The following is a 23,426-nucleotide window of genomic DNA, read 5'->3' as shown; positions in this document are numbered from 1 at the left end:
TGTTTTCTCGTATCATACCGAATTTGGATACTTATTCCTTCTTATTTAGAATGACACATAATTACTCCTAAATTGGTCAAGTTTTCTAGCACCCTGCACTTACATTAAAGACACAAGTGTAGTTTTTTCCCTATGTAACTCCATCAGATTAGGAGGAGATTACACTCCATCCTTCATCACCCCTACTCCAAAATAAATATCGTTTTAGATTACGTGTAGTTAACTGTTTTAAACTTTAGCTACAAATTATTTTATATATATTAAGTTTGGATACTTGAAAATGATACTGGTAGATTTATCTCGAAAGATACTTTTATAATAATATATTTTTACTATACTTTATTACTATAATATAATAAAAAATATTAATCAAAATTGTATTTTAAAGATCATATCGATATCTAAAATGACACTTATTTTAGATTAAAGGGAGTATATGTATTTTTCTTACGAAGCAATATTACAAGATTGGCCATTACAAGAGCCAGCAAGCTGAGCAGAAAAGCCCAGGGGAAATGGTTTAGTTTTTTGACGTGGAAAAAATGGAAGAAAAAAAAAACTTCAAACCCATTGACCGGCAGCCCAGAGCCCACCTGCGGCCCATGCCCACGCCACCGGTCCGCCCCTCATCCATCGCTTCCCTATCCGTCTCCAACGCGACCAGGTAACGGAGACGACGACGAAACCACTCCATCTCCAGCCTCCACCCAGATCCATTCCGATCCGAGATCCCGATGGCGTCCGGCGGGTGCTGCACGTTCCTCGAGATCTTGCTCGCGGTCATCCTCCCCCCGCTCGGCGTCTTCCTCCGCTTCGGATGCTGCAGCGTACGCCCCCCCCCCCCCCACCTCTCTCTCATGCTGCGCGTGCGCCTCTTGGCCGACCTGGATCGGCGCGGCGGGTTCTGGCTAGGTGGCCCGGGAATCCGTTGCCCGCGTGTCTGGCTTGCTTAGGACTAGGTTTAGTAGGCGAATCTTACGATTCCAAGCTTGCTGTTGTGATGCTGCTTGGTCTGAATTCCGAGTTCAGGAGCGTCAAACGCTTCCCTGCCTCTGAATCTCGCGCCATGTCCTCGTAAATCTGCGTATAAACTGTACTGCTTAGTTTTTCTTCACTCCTGCAGTGGTGAATCGCGTTGTTTTGGGCTTCAGTTCGGTTTCATAAAGGAAAAAAAATCGTATGCTTGTAATTTCTTCGCTATTCTATTCCACTGATGTAGTAGAACTGTCACCGTCTGTCATCCATGACAAGTCAACGGCATTTTCGATGCCACATTTCTCGTAGAGGACGAGCGAGTAGATCCAATATCTAACTGCACTAATACGAATTATGAAACCCAGTGGAATGAAGTGGTGACAAGTGATGTACACATATCTGTTTTATCTTAATAACACTATTTATACTACTGATCCCTGTAACAAACTAATAAGTGATCTTTTCATATATAAACAGATGGAGTTCTGCATCTGCTTGCTGCTCACCATCCTTGGCTATGTTCCTGGGATCATCTACGCGATCTATGTCCTTGTTGCTCTCGACTCGGACCGTCACGAGAGGGAATATTATACCCTTGCTTAGCCCTGTTTAGTTCTGCCATACCTCATTAAACCTTGCAGTTCACAGTGCGCAGCTGTGTCGAATTTCTATATTTATGTGGATTATCTGACATGACACAATAATGTGGAACCAAGTGTCTGGTCTGGTGCTACAACTTCTCTTACCCTCTTATGGTCTCGTGACTCCTCATTTCAATCTGTAAAACACTTGAGTTATGGTCCATTTTCTCCATTCTGTAATTGTGATACAAGAGAATAAATTGTTGTACTCCTGTTCTGAGATTGATTATGATTTATGATTGGTGTTCACATGCAGTTATACAATCATATTATTTCCTTCTTGTCTGCTGAAACTACGGTTGATTTTTGTTCATTACTTGGGTTGAAGTGATGTCAGTTCTACCTCATAAGTTGATTCATTCATACTTTACCAGCATAATTTCACCGTTGACAGAAATGTCACCCCTGTATTACAATTTTCATGTTCTGTTCGGCTGCATAGTTTAGGCACCAGGTCTTTATCCGTCATGTGGCAAGGGTTTTCTTTAGAACTGCAATCTTGATGGGCATTCCAAATTGAGGTTACTCCTTTATGTATGTGAGGTAGTGGCAGTATAGCATGACCACAAAATTTGTAGTAAAAAAACAAGAGAGAATTGCCTATTTGCCACTAGAAGATATGGTGGTTTCCTATTTGCCACTTCATAAAATAAACTTTCTTATTTGCCACTGCTTTTAATTTCCATTTCTTTCTCGCCATTTTACCCAGAAAAAAGGCATATTTGCCCTTGGGAGCCACTGACAGTTAATCGAAGTTTAGGGCTATTTAGAAACCGAATCATAGAATGTGATGTACTATAGAGTTGTAAAAAAAAAATTATACTTCCATAGAATTTCTTTATGCTTTCATAAAAATTTTGAATGCTGAATTTGGATGAATAAATCAGGAGATATGAATTTCTGAAGTTCGGTATGAATTACAGTTCACCTTGTTATTTTTATATCTATTTTTTTACAATAGGAAATACAACAAATGCGCATACTAAACTTATCTACACTAAATTTTCTACAATTTTGGTATTCACCACAAAAATTAATTTTAGCTTTTGCTATACCTAATCATAGTCACAGAATGTAACCATACAGCTTCCTTAATGGTCAGCAAACAACACAACTTCAGAAATTCATATCTCCTGATTTATTCAAATTTAGCGTTAAAAAATTATGTAGAAGTATAAAGAATTTTTTTACAACTCTATAGTACATCACATTCTATAATTCGGTTTCTAAATATATCTTTTTTTCTGAGTAAAATGGTGAGGAAGGAATAGAAATTAGAAATAGTGATAAATAAGAAAGTTCATTTTATGGAGTGGTAAATAGGGAAAAGTTCATTTTGTAGTGGCAAATAGGGAACCATCGTATCTTCTAGCGGCAAATAGGCAATTCTCTCAAAAGAACTCGTTGCCACTCCACAAGCTCGTAGATTCTGAAAACAGATGAGAGGTCATAGTGATTTTCAGAGTCATGTTTATTTGTACATACACCAACCTCTAAAACACGCAATCACCTTTTCTGCACTAGTGCAGCAAAATTAGAGCATGTTTTTTGAACTCACTCTACAAAATACGGAGATACTCGATACATGTGTAGTGAAGAAAATCAGTCCACACATATCATATTCCTCGTTTTGATCGATCATATCTTGTTGCTGATAGTAGTAACCACTTGATTCTGTCACTTATGTAGTGTGATCCGTGCTTTGCTTTCTGAACGACGTCTTGTTGCTGATAATGATTCAGTGGGGAGCCCTGTAAAATATAGCCAGGATGCTTGCTTGTGGTTCTGAATGTTCGTGCCATATGCAGCTAGTGATTCTGTTAGATTGTGAGTACCTGGGTAGATAGTGTGCAGTTGCTCAAGAGGTTTATTTTAATAACACTTCTGATTGCAAGGATCCTGCCTGTACTGCTGCGCAAGAGGTGCTCCTAAACCTTACCTGCCCACTTGATTCTGTTCACTTGTGCTGGTGTATTGATATGTCGAGTGATTCTGGTAGCGTATGCATTCTGATGAAATGATCAATATTACATCAGATTCTTTGTTGCACTCTTTCTGTAATCCGTATGGATTATTAGCACTGCTACATGAGACCTTTTTTTTGTACTGTTTGATTGCACTAGACGCCATCATGTCTGCAACGTGAGGAGATATGCTGTTGCTGTGGAAAAAAGTAGTCGAGCTTGTCAGTGAAAATAAAAAGGGGAGGCGGAGGGATCAAAGGTCGTTGTGTGTTGACGACTCAGCTCCTTGCTAACACGAATCATGTGATGAATTCGCCGTTACAAAGTTTGTAAATCCCAAGAGCGAAATTTGTAACCAGTTAACACGTTTTGATTGTCCAGTGACCATCAGGGCATCAGGGAACACAAGCTGGGCCGAAATGTTGAGTCAAAACTCGAGTACGGTGGTCGGTACTCGTTCCAATCCCCGACCCCGACCACGGCTGGCATTGCAGAGAACATCGACCATCTCGTGCCTTGGCAGGCTTCCCTCCACTGGCGGTCGCCGGCCTCCATGGAGGAGGAGCACCATCTCATCCACGCAACGCAACCAATCCAGGGCAGCCCATCCGGTTAAGCATCTGATCATACTATCCTTGAATCTTGAATCAATTCAAGGACCTGTTAATAATAAGCATGGATGTGATACTACAAAGCAAGCAGATTATGCATCTGACGCTACAGCTTTGTTCGGCTCGTAATGTACTGCGCACACATTGTTAACCAAAACGAAAAAGGGTGATAGGCTACTTTTGTTATACAGATATGATTTTCCTACTCCTCCTGTTTCAGTGATAAAGACGGATCATCTGATATGTGACCACAGGATCGAAGAGGCTGTCTGTGCGTGGACAAGGTGGTTAGTAGTTCACTGTCCCTTATCACGTTCATCTTGTCTACATATCTGTAAGTAAATTTTATATAATATTCTTGTGAAAGATTTCTATAAGATTACGATCTAGTCACACATCTTTTGATCCAATAGCTAGCTTGAAAAGAAAGATCTTTTGATCCAATAGCTAGTTTCTTGGTCCCTCGTCACGTTTGTCTTCATAGCGTCTACATATTTATAAGTAAATTTTATAGGATATTCTTACGAAAGATTTCTGTAAGATATTAATCCAACTACGCATCCTCTAATTCAATGACTAAGTTAAAAATAAGAGAGAGAAAGAACACATATTATTATATGAAATAAGATCTTTCGTAAAACCCGATGCTATAGAATTCATGCCTCACACTGGACATCCTGATCAGAACAGTAGCAGGGTTCCATCATTGCGTACTCTGATGTTTCGACAACACTTGAGTAGGGAAAAGAAAACACTGCTTGATGGAACACATAGTGGCTGGCCTTACTGTTTGGGGCTTTTTAAAGGATGGGCAAGATCGGTTCTCAAAACTTGCGAGGATTTGGAAACCCGGGGCAGGTGATTGTCTGAACAGGCATTGTGTGGTTTAGCTGGTCGGCAGGTTGGCATGGGAGGTGCCTTGTGCTGCTGGGCAGGGCGGGAGGAGCTTGATCCCGGCGTCTCCGGCCGATTTGGATGGCATAGTGCTCATGCAACAGTAGACCCTTTTCGTCCGGGCAACGCTAGCTGAGCTCCGGCAGCATGCCTGGGAGGATGTTACTCATCAATCGATCCTCCCTTGACAAGAAGTCTGCTAATCCTAATATAGAAGTGTTAATCAAGGTACATGTTTGTTATGCTGTCAGTCTTGGAACAACAGCTTACATGGAAAATCTCAGGTATTCCCTCTCACGGTCTAGTGTGACTATGTAAGGTGTTTGTTGATCCTGTTATAGTAGCAGGCCAGACTGACAGAGTGATAAAATAATCTCCTGGAGCATCCAGACCTAGTGTAACCTCGCCTCAGATATGAGTACGACTGACGTCGCTGATTGAAGTAGACAGGTTTTTGCAGTACCAGAATTGGTGGCAGCAGTAGGTTGCTGTCGCCTCAAAATGGTCATCTGCCGCAGCAGCAGTGATAGCCGAGTTCCCCTTGTGCAGCGCTATTTCGTTGCAAGGCAAAAGCGATGGCAAACCAGGGGAAAGATGCCGCTGCCGCGGGCAAGTGGAAACCGAAAGCGAGCGTGGTGGGCGCGGCGCTCGGCGTGGTCCGTGGTGTATGGAAGATGGAGGTCGCCACAAACCGCGGGCGCCTGCCGTGGAAAACGACCCCCACCGCGCTGCCGGCCGCCCCCAACGCCAACGCGGCCGCTGCCGATTCGTGCTACGAATTTCTCCCGTGATTTCCCCTCTCCGCGGACGCGTTTCCAACCCCCGCGGTCTCCGCCCGAACCGCCGCGCGGCCGGATCCGGTCAGCGCTGGCGTCACGCCCCACTCCGCCCTGCCCGGTGCCTGCCTAACCTAATGCGGTCCGACGCGCGCCCCCACTCCCCCGCCCGATCCATCGCGCCCGCCTCGCTGACCTTGCGGTGGAAGGGGACGGAGGAGACGCGGCCTCCTCCCGGTTGCAGTCTCCCACTTTCCGCCGCTGCCCATCCCTTTCTTTCTCCCCGCGAGCCGATTCCTACTAAGCCGCAGAGAGAAACAGAGGCACCCCTTCTCTTTGCGCATTTTGCTAGCTCGGATCCTGCCGCTCCCGGCCACCAAGCCATCCTCTTCTCTCTAGGCCTCGACTGTTCTTGAGTCCCCTGATCACCAGCCCGGTCGCCCCTTTCGCTTGCTTGTTTAGGAATCCTTGCCGTAGCCAGCCCCCTCCTTGTTCCGAGCAATTTCTGCTCAAACACGCGACCTGTTGGCTCATAAACAGTGAAAAAAACCCGACCTTTTCGGAGTAGCAAGCTTTCATCTCCCCAAATTTTCTTCTTTTGGTCAATCTTTTCCGGGCTTCCAGGTTTCAGCACCAGAAAGCCCCTTTTACCGATCTTTCTGTCCGATCACTGCAGTTTAAGCTTCAAGAAGCTCCTTTTGAGAAAATCCAGTATTTGGTCAGCTGTTGAGCTCAAGCAGTAGCTTCAGTAAAGATCCCCATGTCAAGAGCTCCTTCGAAACCGTTGCTAAGGGCCTAGCTATCCTTACTCCAATTTGGCCTGCTCGTGCTGCGAAATTTCGGTTCGTTTTGGGCTTCCGCGCCATGGACGGCCTCCCCGACGCGGACGCGGCGCCGTTGGCGGCCGCGCCGCCGCAGAAGCGCGACGAGTGGAGCGAGAGCGGCATCGTGCGGCTGCTCGAGGCCTACGAAGCCAAGTGGCTGTTGCGGAACCGCGCCAAGCTCAAGTGGAGCGACTGGGTCGACATCGCCCGCGAGGTGTCCGCGCATTGCGCCGAGGACGCTGCGGCCACGGGGAAGCCCGGCGGCAACAGCGCCAAGACCCCCAACCAGTGCAAGAACAAGATCGAGTCGATGAAGAAGCGGTACCGGGCGGAGTCCGCTGCCGTGGCGCGCGCAGGCCCCGCCGCTGCTGGTTCGTCGTGGCGGTTCTTTGTCCGCATGGACGGGCTGCTCAAAGGGCCGGCCGGCTGTTCCGGTCTGGTGCAACAGACAGAGTTGAGTAACAGTATTGACCTGCGAGCTCCGGCGAAAGCAGAGGCCGAGGTCGAAGCAGATTTCGCCGCGCAGTTGCCGGACGCAGGCCCATGTGCTTTCTCTGATCTGATGAACATAGATGACAATGGCTCTGTCCCGGAGAAAGCGGAGAAGGTTGGCAACAGCGTACAGAAGGAGAGCAGGGCTGCAGAGAGCGACGCCAACGTGAGCTCTCCGCGGAGTAAGGTGGCGAACGAGGACGTCGAGGAGGAGGACAAGGTCTGTGACCTGCCCAAGAAGAGGAAGAGCACGGAGTTTGATATAGCGAAGAGCATCGAGTTGCTGGCTAGCTCGTTCTTGAAGATTGAGCACGCCAAAATGGAGATGTTCAGGGAGACAGAGAGGATGAGGGTTGAAGCTGAGATTAAGAAGGGGGAGATGGAGCTCAAGAGAACAGAGATCATGGCCAAAACGCAGTTGCAGATTGCTAAGCTTTTTGCAAAGAGATTAAAGGAGTGCAGTGGCAAGACTGGTGGTAGTTCGTCAGTAACTGCTGAAGTGGACACCCGTACCAAGAAAGGCGAGAATGGTTAGTGTCAACATAACTTCCAATAAAATGATAGTAACTCCGCAAAAACTTCCTGAAACTTTGATTGTGATCATATAGCTTTCACTGTCAGACTGCTCCATTGTTATGTCTGTCTGTTCCAGACATAGTACATGAACATATATGCAGATTTAGAGATGTACTGGGATAAAATTTTCCACTTATGATAGAAGGCATTATTGTAGATTGATATAATGGTAGCATGCAATGTTTAGCGGACGGGCATGGAGCCCGGTGGTAAGACTCCAAAGGAGGAGTCGAACCGGTGGGGGTTCGAGCCCGTGTCCCGCACCCCCTGGCCTCAATGAAATGATATTTTATGTTGCAAACATATGGCACCTGAAATAACTTCATTACTCAAATGTTACATGAGAGACTTCACTGAAGAACAAGGGATGTAACTATATTTTGATTACTTTGTATCCCTCGTAGAGTCAAGTTTTCAACTTTGTAAAAAGAATCCCTTCCCTGCTAAGTATCTGACCAAGATTGACCAAATAGAAACTAGATTCTTAGATGCATACTTCTTTTATCATGAACCAGTTTACCTGTGCGTCCTAGCCTATATGCAGAATTACCCACACAGGTCATAAATTTAAATGGAACACGTTGTGCTACAGCAATCATGTTTTACTTTTGTTTTGATAAAATAGACAGTAGAACATCAACTTCTTGAAGGATTTGCATTCAAAAGATGAAACTTCTCTGAATGATTTTCTTCTATGCTTCTGTATCACAATATGAAATCTAGTCACAGTAGATTGTCTCAATTTTATCTTTTCCATATTATTTACTAATGTGAAGTACCGCTTAGAATTTGATATTCATCCTTTCTGGTTAACTGGTACCTTCTTCCTCGTGTTTTTGTCGCAGCCGCCTTGCAGAAGCACATCCCTTGCTACTTAGATCTAGAGAAAAGTGTTGGCACTCACAGTAGATTGTCCCAATCTGGTATTTTCCATATTGTCTACTAATGTGAAGTACTACTTAGAATTTGATATTCATCCTTTCTGGTCAATGGGTACCTTCTTCCTCTTTTTTTGTTATGTGGCTGCAATCATATTATTGTGCTGTGCTAGGGAATCTGCATTCCTATATCACAACTCCTTATTGTCACATAAATATTTCATTTTATATGTGTGCTTGTTTAGTTACGGAATATTATTTCGTTGTATACTGAATGGTATATATGGCTATATGCTTACCTTGTTTTGCTGTGGGCAATTCTTTTCTCACCATTGGTCTTGTGAACTTCAGGTTCAGGATAATGGACTTCGCGTGGCAGCTGATTCTCTCCTAGAAGCAGGTCGTTAGTTCTCCTTGGTATTGCACTGTTCCTGTGCACCAAATGTATGTGTTTGATTGATCCAAGTTCACCGTGCGTGAAGAAATAGTTAGCTGTAAAATTAAAATGCAATAATGGACGCAAATATATGATTGTTTCCCCCTTAGTGGGATTACAGAAGCAATTTTGGAATCAATGACTTGCTAGTCCGAAGTTATCGCCTTCTGTTCTTGAAGTAATTTACTGACAGCCACCATTTGTATCATTCCATCACCATGCTGCGAAGCATTGAAGCAGTAGCCACCAATTATGTGAGAAATTATATTGTGTTGATGTTTTTTCTTAACTATGTATGCACGGTCAATTCGAAGTTCAGGTAAATGAAGATGGACGAACAGTGCATATTTCATATTCATGCTGAAGTGCGCTTTCTCGTAATGAAAACACAAAAACGAGCTCAATTTATGCTGAAATTGTTTGCCAATTGCTCGTGTAGAATAGTGTTCTGATGTTTTTATGTTGAGTATACTTCAGCATATCTTATTTTTACAGAACTATTTCTTCCACGATGGTATGTGCATCTCAATTTTTGCAAATTCATTCTAAAACGATACCTTTTCTCTATAGGAATAAGGGAAGTCTTTTGCAAAAGTTTGAATTCGGCAGCATGCAATTCATAGTAAAATTATGGAATTCCCGTAAATTCTAAATTAAGAACACCACGAACTTGATAAACCGAAAAATCTTGCTGTCACAGTATATACCTATTAAAAATGCATCCTACATCCAATCCAAAATATATGTCAAAAGTACGCGTAATAATTAGTAAACCTAATTAGGCTTTAACCACAAATACGATGTAAAAGAATTTATGTTTGCCTTCCACATGATATTAACATGTTCTCAAGTAACCACTCCTATATAAAATAGGAGTTGGTTTCCGCGTCACATATTCCTCTATTCTCCTCTCATCTAATAAAAAACTCTAAAATTTAAATAATTTATCTAGTTTTGCCATCCATCCTCCCCACCTCATTACTTACCAGGTATGACTATGTCACTTATTTTACTAAAATAAATAAAAAAATTAGAAAGAAAATTAGTGGATAATCTATTTATCTTTTCCAGATCTCATCTGAAATCAAACTACGACATTGATCTCAACGTATTCGTGCTGCGATGCTCACATGGCGCATCCACACATTCCTGCATTGAGTTTGTGATTGATGTTACCGTGTCTAATGTTTATATTTTCATTGCAACGTACGAACACTTAGCTGGTGATCAAATATATTTAGTGGATCTTGAATGTTGAAAGATGGGTAAAAGTATGAGTTTATGTATCTAACATGACCCCACAAGTCAGTGACTGAGTTACACAGCCTGTGTGGACCTTCCTATGTGGCCCAAGCTTTGAACCCGTCACGAACAGGCAGTCTCCACTTGGTCCACCCTCTCCTCTTGCTAAAAAAGGAAAAAAGTCTGGATAACCCTTGGAACTATGCGTGGACATCCGTATAACCCCCAATCTTCTAAACCGGGTATTTAACACCTATATCTTTTTATGGACAGCCAATTAGCCCCTTAATTCAGTTTCACATACCGGTTTTGCTTGCATGGCTTAATTGATGTGAGGTATCAAACGCCACACTGGAATCTAACCTATAATGAGGTGGACCGATCCTGCGAATGTATCATTTGCATGAACTCTGTTCATCCTTGACTCATACGTCATCACGGCGACCATGGCGGCAACAGGGAGGTGATCCCGCGATCTGCGAAGGATTGGCCGATCGGAGTTGACAAGGCAGAGGTGAGTTCTCACACCACTTAGTCTCCTTTGACCTTGTATTTTCCCCCCGTTGAGGTTTAGGTTTGTGATTTTGGCAGGGTTTTAGTTAGGGATTGTAGATGCATCAAAATTTACTTTCTATCCATGATCTCGGCTCGAGTACTGCACATGTGTTTTAGTTCGATCTGGAATAAGTAGTGCAGGCTTGGTTGGGGTTTAATCCAATAGCAAGATGCTCTTGTCCCATGACATCTGAAATTTTGCATGCAGATTTTATCTATAAGTAAACATGTGCTCTTGTAGTGATGGAAATTAAGAACATACTCTTTTTAGGCATACTGCAGGAGCACAATTTCTGTGGAATCTAATTTTTTTTAGTAACTCATGGTGACAAAATTGGATTATGATTGAACCTTTGTTAAAATGTGAAAGTATACATAATCTGAATACTTGATGCTTCGTGTGTATAGGTAAACTGAATATTACACATTGTCAAATAGGATTATGATTCAACTTATTTTTGCACACATATTTTGTGTACGAGTAAACTGAAATTTACACTTTACCATGTAGGATCTTTGTGCTGCAATGGAAAATTTAGGTTCGCTTCCAGTCCGATTTCATTACAATGGCGAGTTCATGAATATTGGTACAGATGTTCAGTACTTATGCAGAATTAGTGCAATGTCCTATGTGGAACGAGACCAGATTTCTTTGCCTGAGATCAAAGGGCACCTGGGTGATCATGTGATAGTTACAGATGAAATACAATTGCATTGGTTGTTTCTTGGGAAAGATTTGTCGTTAGGCCTTCGATTATTAACAGACGATAAGGTATGTTGTATCATGAGCGATTGCATAACAGAAGGAGTGGCTAACATCTATGTGGAAGTGCCCTTTCCTTATGTGAGTGACATGGTTGCTGCTGATGATGGGGTACAAACACCTAAACATAAGCATAAGAAGACTTCTCAACCTGAATGCTCTGAACCCTACCGGACTGAGGATAGTGATAGTGATTATCAGCCCAATAGTGACAATTTATCTGAAGACGATGAGGAAGCCGAATAGCTCAGATTATTTGCCAAGATTTACAAGCAAAAGCTGAAGGGCAAGAAGGTAGATGTGGGCAATTCTACGATGGTGGATGCTTTGATTGAAACTGCACAAGGGAACATAGTTGAAGATTTGGAAGATGGGTATGATACTATGTACTTTGACTCTAGTGAGGAGTACTCTTATGATGAAGCAAGCGATGAAAACAATGATTATGTGGTTAGGAGGAAAAGCAATTGGCCGAGGTATGACTCCAAATCTACTATTCCGCACTTCTCAATTGGCGTGACCTTTAGAGGCAAGAAACAAATGAAGAAAGCTCTAATTAAGTATGGATTGACCACCCATAGACACTTGATATTTCCGAAGGATGAAAGTACTAGGAATAGGGCTAAATGTTCATTGGTAGGATGTCCCTGGCTGATTTATGGTGGGAAACGTAGCCAATGTGAATAGTTTCAAGTTATCACACTTGTTGACGAGCACAACTGCCCACTTAGGAGGGATAACAAACTCGTGATTGCAAATGTAATTGCTGAAAGGTATGAGGAGTTGATAAAGTCCAATCCTACTTGGAAGCTTCTGAACATTCAACAGGCTATTCTTAGGGAGATGAAGGTTGATGTGACTCTATCCAAGTGCAAGAGAGCTAAATCCATTTTGCTGTAGAAAATGCTAGATAAAACTAAAGGTGAGTACACAAATGTGTTTGATTACCAAGCTGGATTACTTAGAAGCAACCCTGGTAGCATAATTGTAATTGCTCTGGACCCTGAAGTCATAGTCAAACATGTGTTTCAAAGGTTTTATGTGTGCTTTGATGCTTGCAAAATAGGGTTCCTAGCTGGTTGTAGAAGGGTGGTTTGGGCTGGACGGATGCTTCTTCAAGGGAGCATGTAATGGAGAGTTATTGTGTGTTGTAGGTAGAGATGCAAATAATCAAATGTATCCTATAGCCTGGACAGTTGTGGAGAAGGAGACAACACTTTTATGGGAATGGTTCATTGGATTGTTGATTAAGGATCTAGGCGTCAGTGCAGATGGTGAAGGTTGGGTTTTCATATCAGATCATCAAAAGGTACTTACTTGAAAACTCATTTTATTTCCTTGCATTCTGATGTTGCATGCACTTGTATTTTTTGAGCTAATTTAATGGTTGAAGGGGTTGCTCGGTGCCATCATCAAATATCTTCCAAGAGCAGAACATAGAATGTGTGCTAGATATATCTATACCAATTGAGAGAAAAAATACAGAGACCAGGAACTTCAGAAGAGGTTCTGGAGATGTGCAAAGGCCTCTTGTAGAATTCTATTCAACTATTACAAAGCAAAGCTAGCTCAAATAACTCCTGATGGTGATAAGGATATGATGAACACTGAACCGATCCACTGGAGTAGAGCCTGGTTCAAGTTGGGCTCAAACTGTGACTCAGTTGATAATAACATGTGAGAGTCTTTCAACAACTCCATCACTGAGGCCAGGTTCTTTCCAATTATTTCAATGCTTAAGGCAATTAGGTGTAAAATCATGGTAAGGATCCAACAAAACAGGGAAAAAGTTGACAAGTGGGAAGGGAAAATACACCCTAACATATTCAAGAAGCTGAAGATCAACATTAATAGGTTAACTCTTTGTCATGTTCTATGGAATGGAAAAGATGGTTTTGATGTCAAGGAGGATGATAAGAGGAGATACACTGTGAACCTACATGAAAATACATGCTCATATAGATATTGGTAGCTCTGTGGGTTCCCCCGTTATCATGCCATTAGTGCCATCTATATGTCCTCACAGAGCTTAGATGACTTTATTGACAAGTGCTACACCATTCAGGATTAGAAGAAAACATATGAGTTTTGCTTGTAGCCAGTTGAAGGAGAAGAGAAATGGCCTGAATCTGGGCATCCAAAACTTGCACCACCAGGATATGTTAGAATGCCGGGGAGGCCCAGAAAAGAGAGGAGGATGGAGGCTAGGGACCAACCTAAAGCTACAAAAATAGTAAAAGTTGGTACAATTATTACCTGTAGGATTTTCAGCAAGTCTGACCATAATAGCAGAGGTTGTGACTCAAACCTAAAGGGGGGCAAGAAAAAGAATGCTCATATAAGAAAGGAGAAGGACAGATTGAGAAAGCAAGCAACAAGGGCAGTAGCTAAAGAAAAGCTTGCAAGCAGATCCAAGGTAACTCTCTGTATTAATTGTTGCCCAATAATTAGATATCAATCTAACCCTTTCTTGCCCAATTGTGAGGTGCCACAATCTCAAGAAGGACGGAGTACTAATGAAAGATCGGTATGTAAAACTAAATTAAGAGGTTAATTGGCTGTTTATAAAAAATATAGGTGTTAAATACCCGTTTAGAAGACTGAGGGGTTATGCAGACGTCTACGCATAGTTAGAGGGGTTATCTGGACTTTTTCCCAAAAAAAAAAAACGCAAAAAGATCGCATTTTTCGTCGCCGCTCTTCTACTCGAGTTCTTCGAAATCGTCAAACTCCTCGAGTTCTTCATGGTGTCGATTCGGGATCAGAAGCATCGCGCTCCCCCTCTGTTGCTCTGATCGGCCTCACTCCAGTTCGGCGCGAGATTTGGATTAGGGGGAGGGAGAGCAGCGGCGGCTGCCATGTTTGGGTCCAGGGTCCAGGATGAGGTGGAGATGCAGAGGAGGACCAACAACAGGTGCGGTTCTTGACTCTTTATGGCTTAGTTTCCCTCTGTGGTGTTAGTTGAGTTTCGGCCTTGTGGATCGCCTGTTGGAATCGAGGAGTAGCTGCTAGAATTTTGCTTGAATTGGGATTGGCTGGGTTTGCTGTTTGTTAAGCGAGAGTATGGAGGCCGGAGGATTTGAGTTCTATATAAGTCGAGAGGAGATGAAGGTGACGGTATGTAGCTTGTGCGTTATGTTCGTCACTGCCTCGAGGGACTGGAGAGACTGAAGTTTTGATCCGATTTGAGTTAAGATTCTGGTTGCTGTGAGAGAGAGGAGTGAATCTAGGCTGTAGAGGGAGCTTTACTGGAGATTAACCCGTCAAGTCCAGATGAACTCTTTCGTGCTAGTTTCCTGTAGGAATAGAAGGTGCGGGTGGGCATACTAGAATCTCATGATAGTTTGTGAAAATGGAAGTAGAAATTGAAAGACTTCACCATGTTTTGTCAGTTCAAGCTTAAATCCTTTTCATTTCTATGCATAGGGCAAGGATGCAACTGCCATATTCAGTTTCATGTGCAAGCTCCGTTGTTCTTTCAACTAGCCTGATTCCCACGCAATTGCGTGGGTAAATTTGAAAAATTCAATTCTATTTGCTAGACAGCTGTAACCTGTATGGTTTCAAAATAGCTGTATTCGTTATACTACTGTAACACCTATAAATCTGTATATGATTAATCTACAATGTTAGAATCTGGCCCTGCCAAAATAAGCGCTGCGGATCCTTCTCTTTTTCTCATGATTAATGAGGAGTTTTTCTAGGGTTTCTTATTTCCATTTTTTGCAGATTCATGTGGGAATTTCTAGCCATTAAAGGGAAGGAGGCACACTTGACTGAACTAGTTGGTTATGGATATATAGATACAGCATGATGAACGTATCGGATTTCTAGCCATTAAAGGGAAGTAGGCACATTTGACTGAACTAGTTGGTTATGGATATATAGATACAGCATGATGAACGTAATGGTTAGAGCCTAATACATTGATGCGAATAAAGATGTGTGTGAAACGCTTAGTTCAGATGCTACTTCTATTTTAACTTCCCTATTTGAAGCACTCAATCTTCACTCAGAAGCGCTAATCTTGATATGTAAATCATTTTGACACAAGCAGATAATTTTTACTAAATTTCTGTTATATCTTTAGGATCTTTCCTGGTGAGAGAAAAGATCAATCTAAACAACTATACCTAGCTACACGGCCTGACAGATTTGGTGGAAATAGGATAGATGCAAAGAATCCTGAGAAGCTTAAGGTGTTCAATGAAGGCAACAAACCCTGGCATCGGCGCATTATAGACCCTGGAAGTAATATTGTACTGAGATGGAACAGGGTGTATCTTGTGGCATGTTTGTTTGCTCTTTTTCTTGATCCCTTCTTCTACTACCTTCCATTGGTTACACAAGAAAAAATTACTGGATCTCCATGTGTTGCCAAGGACCAGCGACTGAGCATAACTATCACTGTCCTACGGTCACTTTTTGACTTGTTTTACATGTTGAACATCGCAATCAAGTTTCATACTGCATATGTGGATCCAAAGTCCCGAGTACTTGGAAAAGGAGAGCTTGTTGTGGATATAAAGAAGATTCAACAAAGATATATCAGAACTGATTTCTGTATAGACTTACTTGCAGCTGTGCCACTTCCACAGGTAAAGAGCTCACAAAGTTAAGTTGTTGCAGTTCTCGTTCCATAGTGCAAGCAATTGCTTACATTGCATTTCTATTTATTTTGCCATTCATAGTGGTGCTACAAGTAGCTCCTGTTTATGCGCAATAGCAATAACATATCCTTATTCCTTTGCATTATATTAATTCATTAGCATCTATGTGTCACAATTTGGTAAGATTCTCTTGGTGGGATTTTGAGTTGAGCCTATGGAATTATTTCACTTCATACCAGCTTCCCAATGGAACACATCTGTCCATTACCTCCTCACGATGGCACTGTTTCCTATTCTATCTGATTTTGGTTTGTAACCACACGATTATTACCAGCCAGGATATGAGATTGTCACTTTAGTAAGGAACCCCAGCTAGCTTTCCACCTGGAAGAGCCAAAAAGACATTGCTTTGATCTTTCAGAATTCTTTTTTCCTTGTCATATATCATCTGAATCAAAATGACAACCACTTTTAGATCATAAGAAAACATTGAAAAATAATCAAGTTCATTTAGAATTGGCAAATTATCTTAGCCAAATTCTTGCAGAACAATTTTGCCTGTGTAGCTGGATTTTTTGAACGATGATTATCCCAAATATTGAATACCCATGACTTGGTTTGCTAGTGTAAAAATTATATAGTGATGATTTTCATATTTCTGGATGCCTTTGTTTTGCAGGTTACTGTTTGGTTAATTATGCCTGCGATAAAAAACTCAGATTATAACATCCGGAACACTACATTTGCGCTCATAATTGTGATTCAATATATCATAAGAATGTATCTCATTGTCCCTTTAAGCAATCAGATCATCAAAGCTGCTGGAGTGGTTGCAAAGTCAGCCTGGGGAGGAGCAGCATACAATCTTCTGCTCTACATGCTTGCAAGCCATGTACGCTCATCTCACCTGCCACCTTCAATTTCATGTCCATAACTCCTAGGCAGGCTAATTTGAATAAAGGTCTAGGGAAGTTTGCAGCTTATGTTTGTCTTTTCCCTAAGAGATATGCATGATTTTATTTACTACTGAAAGAGAAGCAGAAAACCTTCGCTTCATATGGGAACTAACATCAATTCTGTAGTCATTTCATGTTTTCTGCTACCTCATCAGCAAAGGGAATGGGACAAACAATGAGTCTGTCTATATATTACTATTCTGGAATGCACTAGATTTCAGTCTTGCGATTTGCAGAAAGGAACAATGCTGTACCAAGTAGACATGCATGTGAATTTAAAGCAGGAAACATCACTATCATCTTGCATCTCTTTGCTGCACTTTTGTATAATTGATACTTCAGTAATGCTACTTATGACCTGTGCTTATCTTTGCAGATTACTGGGGCAATATACTATCTTCTCTCAATTGAACGACAGATTACATGTTGGGATCAGCAGTGCCTTGCTGAGGCCAGTAACAAATCTTGTAGCCTTAGATTCATAAATTGTGAGAATACTGGTTCTAACGATTATCTTGTGTGGCAAAAGGATACACATATATTTAACTACTGTGATGCCACTGTTACTAACCCACAATTTAACTACGGAATGTTTATAAGTGCTCTGGGTAAAGGTGCTGTCTCAACTTCATTCCTTGAGAAGTTCTTCTTTTGTCTGTGGTGGGGCTTGCTGCAGCTTAGGTAGGAAATCCATTATGATATTCTGTTGCTTCAGCGTTTTTCAATCACCTCCTGTATATAGATTGGTTTGTGTGTCTCTAATAATGTTTAGTTGTTCACGTCTGTTGTTACCTTTTCAGTTCAAGTGGAAATCCTCTTCAGACAAGTGCATTCATTGCAGAAAATACATTTGCCATTGCAATCGGTGCTCTCAGCCTCGTACTCTTTGCTCAGCTGATTGGCAATATGCAGGTAGTGTTATGAGATTCTCTTCTGAACTACAATAAGAAGTTTTAAAGCAGATAATTCATATTTCTTGTGCTGTCTTACCAAGTTACTCCTAGGATTAGCTTAGCTTGTGCTATTGCATCATGTGATTAATTTTTTAAACTGGACTAGTTCAGCAAAACTAAATTTTGTTGTGCAGAATAAGGGTTATGCTATCATGGATTCTGTCACTTTTTGCTCAATTTAATTCATTAAGCATATGACATACGAACTTTCATTTCATGGTTTGAAAATTCTGATCACAAGAACATAATGCTATTACTGTGTCTATGTTCAGTAAGCCATTTTCCACATTGATAGCCCAATCGATGTCTGATTCAGAGATAACTTACTTCCTTTTCTTTTTCATCTTTTAGACATACTTGCAGTCTATCAGTAAGAGGCTTGAAGAGTGGAGATTGAGGCAAAGGGACATGGATGAGTGGATGAGACATCATCAACTCCCAACGGACCTTCAAGAACGTGTCCGGCGATTTGTTCAAGTTAAATGGCTTGCAACACGAGGAGTAGAAGAAGAGTCCATCTTGCAAGCTTTGCCTGCTGACATACGTCGGGATGTGCAACGCCATCTTTGTTTGGACCTTGTTCGACGTGTAAGTTGTGGTTATATTCCCATCCCACGGCCAAATAAGTAGAATTTTTAGTTTTTAAAAGGTTCTTGATGGAATATTTACTGTCTTTGGATGGAAAAACCAAAATGTCGCTCTTTCGCTAATCGTCATTGCTTGTACTGCTATTTGAAGCTTTATATGCATTTTGTAGTATGTTTCTGATTCCTTTCTTCAATGCAGGTCCCTTTTTTCTCTGAGATGGATGACCAACTTCTTGATGCCATCTGTGAGCGGCTGGTGTCTTTCCTGTTTCCCGAGAATACATACATTTCTCGCGAGGGTGATCCTGTGAACGAGATGCTTTTCATCATTCGTGGCAAACTGGAGAGTTCAACAACCAACGGTGGACGTAGCAACTTCTTCGACTCTATCATCCTGCGCCCAGGTGATTTCGCTGGTGAGGAACTGCTCACATGGGCTCTTCTTCCAAAGACCAACGTCCACCTCCCGCTTTCGACAAGGACCGTGTGGAGCCTCACAGAGGTGGAAGCCTTCGCTCTGCGAGCTGAGGACCTGAAGTTCGTCGCAAACCAGTTCCGAAGGCTTCACAGCAAGAAACTCCAGCACACATTCCGGTTCTACTCCCACCACTGGAGGACATGGGCTGCCTGCTTCATCCAGGCGGCATGGCGGCAGCACCAGAGAAGGAAGATGGCTGAGAGCCTCAGCCGATGGGAGTCATACTCATGGTGGTCAGAGGATCACCCAGCTGCTGATAAACCCAGACAGGAGGGCACCTCAAGCGGTGGCTCAAAGACAATTGCCGAGGGCGCCATTGCCCATATGCATAAGCTCGCATCTGCTTCCAGAAGGTTCCGCGCTGAGGACACCGCAATTCGCAGGTTGCAGAAGCCTGACGAGCCCGACTTTTCGGCAGACCATTTCGACTGAAGCTGATGCTTTGCGCTGGAAATACATGTTATATAATTACAACCATCGTATCCTAATGTAATTCTATAGTACACAAGAATGTATGAGTTGTGAGTGGCGATAGAAAAGATGTACTATCATGTAAATCTGGACTCCAGACTCTACCCTGCTAATGTATACACTTCTTTGTGCAATGAACATGAACTTGAAAAGTTTTGAAGTTCATATGTTTCAGTTTCAGAGGTGGCAATGACGCTGGACTCTGTTCAGGCACATTATTACTGGATCGTCAGATCTGCATCAAGATTCGTGACTCTTATGCTCGTGGGCTACTTGCTCTCTTCTGGTTTTTGGGATTTTTTAATATTAGTTTTTTACGGAAATTACAAAAATAATACAGAAAATGAAAAAATTCCAAAAATATTACCTAGTCATCAAATGGTTTAGCGAAAATAGGATTTTCGCCCTACGGTAGGGCAAAAATATATTTTCACCAAACCGAATGACAAAAAAAGGTGAGCGGACATTTTTAATATTTTTACTACAGTAACAGGAGATTTCGCCACTACTCTCGGATGAATGGTAACTCACCTGTTTTCCAAATTTTTCTGGTTCACTTTCTCTATTTGAACAGTGGGTTGTCGTGCTCTAAAATTCATGAAACTTTTTTCAGTAGGTCCTATAATTCATGATGAATCTATTTTAAAAAGATTCACCATAATAACTTGTGTAGGTTTCAAAATAAAAAAACTCCAAAGATGGCTACTTTTAGAACTTTTAGTAATTTTTAAAGCCTAAAAAAAATTCAAAAATTTGGAAAAATTCACTAATATTCCTCTCATGTGGCGTAATAATTTCTAAAATTATTTCCAACCTTAGGTTACTTGGTGAAAAAATGAGTTCTTTTGCAATGCTCCATTTATATGTATTTTTATCATTTCATGTGATATACTCTTTTTAATTCAATTTGAATTCAAACAAATTCAAGCATGATTAATTTCTAAAATTATTTCCAAACAATTTGAATTCAAACAAATTAATCATGTTTGAATCCAAATTAACTTAAAAAGAGCATATCACATGAAATGATAAAAATGCATATAAATAGAGCATTGCAAAGGAACTCACTTTTTCACCAAGTAACCTAGGTTGAAAATAATTTTAGAAATTATTACGCCACATGAGAGGAATATTAGTTAATTTTTCTAATTTTTTGAATTTTTTTGAGACCTTAAAAATCACTAGAAGTTCTAAAGTAGTCATCTTTAGAGTTTTTTATTCTGAAACATACACAGTGCATTATGGTGAATACTTCTAAAATAGATTCATCATAAATTATAGGATATATTGAAAAAGTTTCATAAATTTTAAAGCCAAATAGAGAAAGTAGGAACGAGAAAAATTCGGAAAACAGTTGGGTTACTGTTCATCCGAGGGGTAGTCGCCAAACCGTTTAGCGAAATATCCTGTTGCTGTAGAAAAAATTAAAAATGTTCGCTCATCTTTTTTTCGCCATACGATTTGATGAAAATACATTTTCGCCTTACGAAAACTCTATTTTTATCAAACCGTTTGACGACTAGGTAATATTTTTGGAATTTTTCTATTTTCTGTATTATTTTTGTAATTTTCGTAAAAAACTAATATAAAAAAAATCCTTGGTTTTTGCTTCCGTCTTGCTCACCTCCCCTATCCGCCACCTGCGCTAGCCCAGCCTCCCGAGCTCATCGGCGTCTTCGATTTCAGTTTCAGATTCTTTTCCCTTTTGTCTTGGCAAAGTTATGCTCCGATTGCTGAGCTATGCTGTTCTTGATGCCTCCAATCCAATCCAATCCAGCAGCAAGAGAGGCATGAGGGCCCTGGCTCGCCCCAGGATCGGCAACCGTGCCACGAGCGACGTGGTGGTGCGTCTCCGGACGCCGGAGGGCCCCGACGAGTGGCTCTACTGCCACTCCGCCGTCCTCGCCGCCTGGAGCACTTACTTCGCCGACCGCCTCTCCTACGACTGGCCGACGTGCCAGATCCTCTGCTCGCGCTTCTGAGTCGAGGTCTACTGCCAGGAGCCCGACATCAGCTCCCACGTCACCGCGCTTCGCCTCCTCTACGCCGCCGAGCCCTGCTCCCGCTACGGCGTCCGCGGCGCGCTTGGCGTCCTCCAGGCCGCCGTGCACCTCGGCTGCAGCCAGATCGCCGCTGCCTGCGCCGGCTATCTCGAGTCTGCCCCCTGGGACGAGGCCGACGAGGAGGAGATACTGAGGACCATCCCCTGTCTCAGCCCGCAGTACGAATGCGTCCTCGCGCGTCTCCGGCCGATCGATCCGGCGCCGATGGCCAGCATCTTCCTCTCGGCGTTCCGGCACGCGACGCTCTTATCGGCAGCTGGGCCGGCGCGGGAGCTCAAGTCTGCAGCTCAGTAGCAGCTGGAGTACATGCTCACCGAAGACGACGACGCGCCATTGCTGGCCCTTGACAACGACATTGTGAAGTCTCAAGTGAAGGATTGTGTCACAGGTTTACTGAGCAGGTTCAGTGATTTCATGAGTTCTATCCTGATGAAACAAAAGGATGCACCTTTAGGAGATGCCGAGCTTCAGCAGGATTTGCATTCTTTTGTTTGTGATGTCTCCTGGGTTTGTCAGGTCTTGAGCAAGCTTGAGATGATGAAGTTCCTCGTTCTCTACTGGGTTGGAGTGTCATCCAATGTCGTTGAAGCTGTCGAGGCAGAGTGCACAGAGTTCGACTGTCTGAAGACCAGGCTGAAGGTGGCAGAGGTGTCTGCAAAGGTCCTGGAGGCAGTTGCATTCGGCAATATAGTTCTTCCAACTGAAAAACGTCGGCATGCGGTGAATGTTTGGATTGGCTTTGCAGGGAGAACAAAATCTTTGGTTGATCAGGCAGATCGCGATGATGATGGCAACACCGAGACACCAAAGGCAAACCTGGACAACGAAGTCTGGCAGGGCCTGGAGTCGGCGATTGTTTCGATTGTCCTGACACTGCCGTCAAATAGTCAAGCTGAGATTTTGTCAGAGTTGCTTCAGTGGAAGCATGTTAGATATCCCGACTTGACAGAGGCTTTTGAAGCCTGGTGTTATAGATCAAAGGTTGCTAAAAGAAGGCTCTCTTTCTTGAGCCACATTGATCGGGTATCTTGATTGTAGACGTTGTTCAAGCACTCTGTGAAAATGCCTTTTGTATCTGCTGTGTAAATTTTTGTTAGCAACAAGGTTAGCCGGTGAGGTTCAAGCTGGAGTGGCTCTCAGACTTACCATAGATAGGATTGAGGATCTGTCTTTCTGTGAAAACAATCATCATGGATTTCCATTATTTTGTCTCCAATTCCTTTGGTCAGTGTTGTTGTCAGTCTTGCTAGAGGATCTCCTTATGAACTTGCACTGAGCATAGCTGATGGAACGAATCGAATAGTGGTATATTCAGATATAAACAAACCAGAACAATATCTTGGCTGACGTACAGCAGTCATAATATATGAGTAATGCCAATCATTGGCTTGCCATATGGGTGCAAATGTCCAAACGCAGCATTATATGGTCCCAACCAAGAGGTGGAATCACTACCGGATTTCGAGACTTTGCCGTGTGCCTAGGGCACACAGCGAAGGCCTTAAAACACTCGGCAACATGTTTGCCGAGTGTTACACTCGGCATATCACTGTCGGCATACACAGTGCCGGCAAACTACTGTTTGCCAAGTGTTTTATATCGTGCACTCGGCAAACCTATTTGCCGAGAGCCAAATACGACACTCGGCAAAAAAAAGTGACCTAACGGTGCCAATGCTTTA

General features: G+C 42.5%; 3 protein-coding genes and 1 pseudogene across 3 annotated transcripts; all 4 read left to right on the top strand.

Annotated features, from left to right (window-relative positions):
• Positions 1–631: 631 nt before the first annotated feature.
• LOC133902459 (hydrophobic protein OSR8) lies at positions 632–1,865 on the top strand. Its single transcript, XM_062344051.1, has 2 exons — positions 632–827; positions 1,453–1,865. Exons 1-2 carry the CDS (start codon positions 735–737, stop codon positions 1,576–1,578), a joined length of 219 nt encoding a protein of 72 aa, XP_062200035.1. The 5' UTR covers positions 632–734; the 3' UTR covers positions 1,579–1,865.
• A 4,048-nt stretch (positions 1,866–5,913) lies between these two features.
• LOC133901715 (trihelix transcription factor ENAP1-like) lies at positions 5,914–9,206 on the top strand. The gene is made up of 2 exons (XM_062343170.1): positions 5,914–7,707; positions 8,983–9,206. The coding sequence occupies exons 1-2, from the start codon at positions 6,726–6,728 to the stop codon at positions 8,991–8,993; spliced, it is 993 nt and encodes a 330-aa protein (XP_062199154.1). The 5' UTR covers positions 5,914–6,725; the 3' UTR covers positions 8,994–9,206.
• A 5,034-nt stretch (positions 9,207–14,240) lies between these two features.
• LOC133901373 (cyclic nucleotide-gated ion channel 17-like) lies at positions 14,241–19,926 on the top strand. The gene is made up of 7 exons (XM_062342735.1): positions 14,241–14,541; positions 15,718–16,225; positions 16,917–17,129; positions 17,570–17,874; positions 17,994–18,105; positions 18,498–18,734; positions 18,933–19,926. The coding sequence occupies exons 1-7, from the start codon at positions 14,486–14,488 to the stop codon at positions 19,641–19,643; spliced, it is 2,142 nt and encodes a 713-aa protein (XP_062198719.1). The 5' UTR covers positions 14,241–14,485; the 3' UTR covers positions 19,644–19,926.
• Positions 19,927–21,257: 1,331 nt separating this feature from the next.
• LOC133901280 (BTB/POZ domain-containing protein At3g05675-like) lies at positions 21,258–23,188 on the top strand (annotated as a pseudogene).
• Positions 23,189–23,426: the final 238 nt, after the last annotated feature.

This window comes from Phragmites australis, chromosome 20 (assembly GCF_958298935.1).
Source record: "Phragmites australis chromosome 20, lpPhrAust1.1, whole genome shotgun sequence".
NCBI classification, from domain to species: domain Eukaryota; kingdom Viridiplantae; phylum Streptophyta; class Magnoliopsida; order Poales; family Poaceae; genus Phragmites; species Phragmites australis.
Note: the sequence above shows the minus strand (reverse complement) of the source record. Positions and strands in the feature narration are given on the sequence as shown.

Excerpts from the sequence above, each read along its gene's own strand:
- LOC133901715 (XM_062343170.1), top strand. The coding sequence starts at position 6,726 with ATGGACGGCCTCCCCGACGCGGACGCGGCGCCGTTGGCGGCCGCGCCG.
- LOC133901373 (XM_062342735.1), top strand. The coding sequence starts at position 14,486 with ATGTTTGGGTCCAGGGTCCAGGATGAGGTGGAGATGCAGAGGAGGACC. Across the intron at positions 16,226-16,916 it reads CAGCTGTGCCACTTCCACAG|GTTACTGTTTGGTTAATTAT; the intron begins GTAAAGAGCTCA and ends TTTGTTTTGCAG. Across the intron at positions 17,875-17,993 it reads TGGGGCTTGCTGCAGCTTAG|TTCAAGTGGAAATCCTCTTC; the intron begins GTAGGAAATCCA and ends TTACCTTTTCAG.
- LOC133902459 (XM_062344051.1), top strand. The coding sequence starts at position 735 with ATGGCGTCCGGCGGGTGCTGCACGTTCCTCGAGATCTTGCTCGCGGTC. Across the intron at positions 828-1,452 it reads TCCGCTTCGGATGCTGCAGC|ATGGAGTTCTGCATCTGCTT; the intron begins GTACGCCCCCCC and ends ATATATAAACAG.